Raw genomic sequence first — 6,880 nt, 5'->3', positions numbered from 1 at the left:
AGGCCCTACCTTCACCTTGCCTCTTGGTATATTCTTCTCAAATTATCTGCCAGGGGCTTTCCTGCTTCAAGGATTGACTCCTCTCTGCTTCTCCAATCCAAGACACAACATACATGGGGCAGTGATCAGAGAAGGAGTGCTGCAGAGGAGAAGCAAAGCCCTGTGTGGTGCTGGACCAGAAATCCTATTCAAGAATTTCTGGTCCAGCACTGTTTCAGAACCAAAACTATTCAAACAGTACTGCAGAGGCCCCCTGTCCCCAGGAGTCCCCAGGAGTCACAACTCCAGCCACATGTGCTTCCCCTACTCCTTTTTGCCATGAGAGGAGGACAAGGGACATGGAGGCCATGCTGGAGGGCTCCAGGTGACCTGTCAACACTATGAGGTGGGAGGGAAGCACTGCCAGCCCAACAGGCCCTGGGAAGCCAGAGCTCGGTGGTCATGAGGGCAGAGTGGTCTTGGTGGGTCTGTGCATTCCCTTGATTTCCACAGTGGTCAGAGCATCTTCTGCCATCATGTCTTCAAGGAGTATCTGCATCTGTAGACCCAGCAGCACATGAGGGGCAGCAGTGGTGCCACCTGGCAGGGAGGGGACCCAGAGGGGCAAATGTCTCCCAGAAAGCGTTGGGGGGAGTTTCTCGCAGGAAAATCTGCCAGCATTTTGGCTGTTGATCTCCAAATTACACCTTTGGCTTCGGCTGCAGGATGCTGGGAGCCACACATGTTGCTGTGGCAACAGAATTGTCCTGAGCGCAGGAAGTGTATAAACATTGTCACCGATGCATCATGAAATCACTGAGGAAGGCAGAGGAGAAAATAGAAACTCCCAGCCTTGTATCATGTCAGGGCTAAAATGTGGCCAGACCATGGGTGCTTGCTGCCAGGCTTCCCAGTTGTCCCAGCTGCCCCAGCTGCCATGGGTTTTGAAGCCTTGGGTCCCTCCTCACCACGAAAACTGAAAGGAAGCACAGTGCTACAAGCTTCTCCTGCTTTGCTGCCCAGTTAGGACTTTGCTAAATACAACCTCCTGGCAGCAAGACTTGGCAAATGTCACAGCCAAGCTTCACCAATTCAGTCAGGGTGGCACCACGGTGCAATAACCACGGAAACACGTGGTTGTGATATTTGGCAGCACGGTACTGTCGCCCTGTGAGCCACCCACGTGTCTCCCACCCTCGCTGTCTCGGTGGTTGCTGTTATTCTTCATGTATTTCTGCTGGAAATTGCCTGTTTCTTCTCTTCCAGGTACAGCATCGTCTCGACCGAAGAGGATGGACACAAGGTCTCTGCGCTGGGCAGCATGAACGGGCACAGCCGGAATGGGAAGGGTCATGCCCCCCGGCGGAAGCACCGCAACCGCTTTGTGAAGAAGAATGGCCAGTGCAATGTCTACTTTGCCAACCTGAGCAACAAGTCTCAGCGCTACATGGCCGACATCTTCACCACCTGCGTGGACACGCGCTGGCGGTACATGCTGATGATCTTCTCCGCCGCTTTCCTGGTCTCCTGGCTCTTCTTTGGCTTCCTCTTCTGGTGCATCGCTTTCTTCCATGGTGACCTCAATGCACCAGCAGTGGCAGGTGGTCCCTCTCTCCTCAAGCCCTGCATCATGCACGTGAACAGCTTCCTAGGGGCTTTTCTTTTCTCAGTGGAGACACAGACAACCATTGGGTATGGCTTCCGCTGCGTGACCGAGGAGTGCCCTCTGGCTATCATGGCAGTTGTGGTCCAGTCCATTGTGGGCTGTGTTATTGACTCCTTCATGATTGGCACCATCATGGCCAAGATGGCGAGGCCCAAGAAGCGGGCCCAGACCCTTCTCTTTAGTCACCATGCGGTCATCTCTGTGCGGGATGGCAAACTGTGCCTGATGTGGCGGGTGGGCAACCTGAGGAGGAGCCACATCGTAGAGGCCCATGTCCGAGCCCAGCTCATCAAGCCCTATATGACAGAGGAAGGGGAATACCTCCCCCTGGACCAGCGGGACCTAAATGTGGGCTACGATGTGGGCCTCGATCGTATATTTTTGGTCTCACCCATTATTATTGTTCATGAGATTGACGAGGAGAGCCCGCTCTATGGGATTGGCAAGGAGGAGCTGGAGACGGAGAACTTTGAGATTGTTGTTATCCTGGAAGGGATGGTGGAAGCCACAGCCATGACTACACAGGCACGAAGCTCTTACCTCGCTAGTGAAATCCTTTGGGGTCATCGTTTTGAACCAGTTGTGTTTGAGGAGAAGAACCACTACAAAGTGGATTATTCACGCTTTCACAAGACCTACGAGGTAGCCGGCACACCTTGCTGCTCAGCCAGGGAGCTGCAAGAAAGCAAGATGACTATCTTACCTTCTCCCCCACCTCCCAGTGCCTTCTGCTATGAGAATGAGCTGGCTCTTGTCAGTCAAGATGAAGATGAAGATGATGATGAAGTGGGTGTGGTGTTGGGGGGCAACACCAAGGAGGAGGGAGGTGTCATCCAAATGATGGATTTTGGAAGCCACCTGGATCTAGAGCGGATCCAGGCAACTCTGCCCCTAGACACAATCTCATACCGCAGGGAGTCGGCCATCTAACTCCTCCAGCCTCCCCGTTCCGCACCCATCGCCCACCGTCTCCTCCTCTGTTCTGCACCCTTATGTAGCTGGATAAGCCCCTTGCCCACCAAAAAAATGCCTCCTGTGACTGCCTCTCAGCCCCCGAGTAAATCAAAGCCTGGAGCTGCTCTGATGATATATTCCCTTTTCCATGAAGTCATGCTGCCTGGAAGAGGAGTGAGGATACACGACTCTTCCAGTGTGCACAGCTTGTGCTGGGATCCCTCTCCTGCCCAGAGACAGGAGAGCAGCATGCCTGGTTTCTCATCTCTGGAGAGGTGACAGGAGTCCGTCCTCACAACAGACAGACCAGGACCTGCAGCAAGGGTTTCTACTGCTGAGACGACAGCAGACTTTCTGTTCCCTCTTGACATGGGTAGGCCACATGGCTGTTGAGAGTCATGACCGTCACTAGGAGAGCCATGATATCTAAGCACTGACAGATGAGGATGGATGGGAGAGTTTAGGACTCCTGGGGAGTGGGGAAGGATCTTAAGGGAAGGGTTTACTTGCATGTTTATTGCTTATTGCACATGACTCTCTCTTTGTATATAAAACAGAATGAGAACTGAAATCCATATTCTTCCACTGCAAAATGCCAAGCCAGGAGACACGGACACTCTACAGAGCCTGCTCTGCACTCTCCTTGGCTTTTGGCATCTGTCACCTCCAGAAGCAGCTCGGCTCCACAGACTCAGACCCAGTTCTCCCTGTCCTCTTGAAACACACGTCCTGCTCCTCTCCTGAGACAGCTGGCAGAGGAGGCAGGGCCTCGTGCTCGCACACCCGGACTGCTCCCCGGCACAGTGTGGCTGGGATGACAGACAAGAGACCTGACTGGACAGCAGACCCTCAACTTGCTCCTTTCACCTCCTCCGTTCTTCTCCCTGTAAAACTGAATTTGTAACTATTTATTTTTAATAAAGTCTATTATCCCAGGGGGAGGTTTGGAAGCAAAGGAGAGACCCCAAGGCTGCAGCCTGGTATAGAGACTGATGAGAGTTATTAGTGCTGGTGTCTGCTGTTTGTATGGTGTTGGTGCCTGGAAGCTCCACCACAAGGGCTTCCCTTTTCAGGGCCTCCCTAGTAAAGACCTACAATAAGAGGCTCAGAGAATTTGCTTGGGGAGAAGATCATACAAAACGCATGGAGGGAGGGAAGCATTTGCATTAAAAGTACCAGTAGGATTGGTCAAACAATCCTGCTTGCTTTGGAGATAATGAGACTTTTGCCCAGGGAGGGATTACAGATATGCTTGATGAAGAGACAGAGATGTGCAAGACACTGCTTTACATGTAAGGCTCAAAAAAAAAACCCAAAACCTTTTTTTTTTTTGCTAGAGGCAAGTGAGAGCTAGGGGAAATGAGGGAAGACGTCAGCCAGAACTAGATGTATAACATCCCTTTCCTGTCATGTCACAAAAGATGTGAAAACCTGGTGAACCTTTTTCTTTAGGAGCAGCAGAATCACTCCTTCAAAACTGTAGATGATCTGAGGACAGAAAGACAAACAGGTAGCTCGGGAAGCTGCTTGGGGTATGCTGTGGTTGTGCTGTAGGGGGAATGGCAGACGAAACGATGTCTCACCCAACCCATGATCTACAAAGCAGAAAAACAGCATCTCGATGTCAGTTTGGAATTGGTTCAAGAAGCAAGGGGAAGGGGGGAAGAAGCAGAAGGGGAAGGAAGGAAATAGCAGGAGCGAGAGGAGGAAGCAGGCACAGCAGGCAAGCGGAGGAGGAGGAAGGGAAAAAGAAGAAGAGAAAGTGGGGTGATATGGGAGTGTATTTGAGAAAGAGCAGAGATAGACTAACAAGATGGGTCTAGACCCAGACATGGCCATTTCATGTCCTGGTGCGGAGGTCCTGTGGGGGGACAGCTGCCCTGCATATGCGTTTGCTCTGCACCCATGCTGTGATCTGACACCTTTGACAAGCTTTGCCAAGAAGGGAAGAGGAGCTGTCAGGAGGATGAGAGAAGAGCAGACAGGTGAGAACCAAAGAGCCGAGCATCAGGCTCGAGCATCAGGAGAGAGGAGGGGTAAAGACCTCACTCTTGATGCCTCCCTCTCTCCACGTCAGGCACAGAGTGGGGACAGGAACTCGTGGATCCTGGTGCCTCCTGGCTTTATCATGTAAGACTTGACATGCAGCCTCATTTTTTCCATGTGGGTCCCTGTCCCACCTCTCGTCCCCATTGCTAATTAATGAAGTCTCTCCCTCCTTTCATTATTTATTTATTTATTTTCCCCAGAGGGAATAAGCAGGGGCTGGTATTGACCTGGCTTTTAATATAGCTTTCAGAGCCGGGTGCCTGCCACTGTCCATGGCAGTGGAAACAAACTAATGGACCGAGAGAGAAGGACTCTGTGTGAGGACACAGGCATCCAGGACACAGACTGGGGTGGCGGACCTCATGAGAGGGGGAACCCACATGGCTGGGCACCCGCCTTGCCAAGGTGCAGCATCCTTTGGAGGCAGATGGCAGCACTTGATGGGGATGAAGTGCCCACAGCCTATTCGCTCTTTGGATGCTCATCTTCAAAGAGTGAGGGGCAAGGATGGAGCAACTGAAGCGCATCAGGGTCATGGGCATTGCACAGCTGGGGTGGTTGAGGTGGCACACAGGTCAGCACTGATGCCCCCCACTTCACATGGCAGGACTCTTGGGGGAAAGATAGGTAAAGGTTGCAATAACGCTAAGGGAAAAAATATCATGTAGCCACACTGGGATCCCAGCTCCTTACATGTGTTTGAACCTACTGGACCTTTTCATGTCATGTTTGGCATCACAGTGGAGGGGACATGGAGGCGTTGAGGAAAACCCAGCTAAATGCCTGCTATTCACAGAAAAATGGAGAGAAGGCTGGGAATGCTGTCACATCCCTAGAGAGGGGAGAGGGCTGACGAGGACCCAAGGGATAGAAGCGGGTGGAGGGGATGCGGCAGAGTGAAGGAGGAAAGCAGACAGAGTGCAGGAGAACTGAGGTGATGGGTAAACCTCCTCCCATCAGGCACAACTCTTGCAGCTGTGCTTATGTTGCCAAAATGACACATTCCTCGGGAGCATGAAGCCCCTCCGATGGCACAGTGCAGTCATTCATCCCAGTAGAAAGTGCTCTCCTGCCTCTGCAAGCTGCACACCTGCACACAGGCTTTGCTGATACACAGTAGTACATACATCCTTCTGCACAGGTACTTCTGTATCTGCACACTCAAATCAGAGTGCTCGTCATGCCCAAGTATGCGCTGCACATACCTACATGCATATGCCACACATGCGGGTATAACGCATCCTGTACCAGAACTGCATCCCATAAACACCCAACAACGTAGACACAAATGCCATGAAACAGCAGCATCCATCTCAACAAGCAACCCTCTGGCTGTGTGCTGGAGAGTCCTTCATGCAGCCCATGAAAGGCCACCAGGAGAATCTGCCTTGGAAAGCTGTTCACTGGACATTTTTAAGGAGTCTGCAAATCAGCTCCCCAAGTGATTCACAACTGTAAACACACCTGATAGTCTGGCTTTTGCATATGATATGTGGAGCATCACCTTCCAGGTAGGTTCTTTCTTGTCCGGTGCTCTCCAGGGAGGACACCTCTATTGCACACCAGGACACAATGTCCCCAGGCTCTCTCCCTGCCCCAGGATTTGATGGAGGGACTGTTTCCCCAAGACCTGCCCCTAATCCCAAGGGGCTGGCAACCTGGTTTTCAGGAAGAAGACACTGCTTCTTTGTTTATCTGCCCACAACCTATATTTTTTCCCAGTCTTGCTTCTGAACTATTTCTTTGGCTCGTTATTGAAAGCTATTCAAACACCAGAAAGATAATGGGCAGAGGAAGGAATTTTTCCCTATGAATAAGATCCAGGCACCCGTTCAGATCCTCTACCCCATGACAGCTAACGATGCTGCTGTCACTCTTCCCAGCTTCCAGATGAATGTGGTTGTTTTAAATGACACTTGAGAAACTTATTTCAAGTTTTATTTTTGGTGGCACTTTTGGACAGCCCTTTTGAAAAGAAACTGTCATTGGCACCTTTCAACTCACTCAAGTCTTGCTCAGCAAAACATTTTGATACACACTGCAACTAAAAATATTTTCAAGGAACACAACAACAATTTCAAATAGGGAGAAAATGGGTTTGGACTTCCGTGATCAGGAAATGGTGTTGAAAACCTCTGTGCCACTGAACTAATGCATTCCTTTTCAACTCAGCTCCATTTTGTCCAGGTTCTGGCCAGGAGCAGAGCGAGGCACGGCGCTGCCCAAGCAGCT

General features: G+C 51.2%; 1 protein-coding gene across 1 annotated transcript; it reads left to right on the top strand.

The window, feature by feature from the left end:
* Nucleotides 1-1,285: 1,285 nt before the first annotated feature.
* Nucleotides 1,286-2,575, top strand: KCNJ4 (potassium inwardly rectifying channel subfamily J member 4; the record flags this gene model as incomplete). Its single annotated transcript, XM_082053029.1, has 1 exon — nucleotides 1,286-2,575. Exon 1 carries the CDS (start codon nucleotides 1,301-1,303, stop codon nucleotides 2,573-2,575), a length of 1,275 nt encoding a protein of 424 aa, XP_081909155.1. The 5' UTR covers nucleotides 1,286-1,300.
* Nucleotides 2,576-6,880: the final 4,305 nt, after the last annotated feature.

This window comes from Streptopelia decaocto (assembly GCF_964273445.1).
Source record: "Streptopelia decaocto genome assembly, chromosome: 1".
Lineage (NCBI taxonomy): Eukaryota > Metazoa > Chordata > Aves > Columbiformes > Columbidae > Streptopelia > Streptopelia decaocto.
This window is presented reverse-complemented; position numbering and strand designations above follow the sequence as displayed.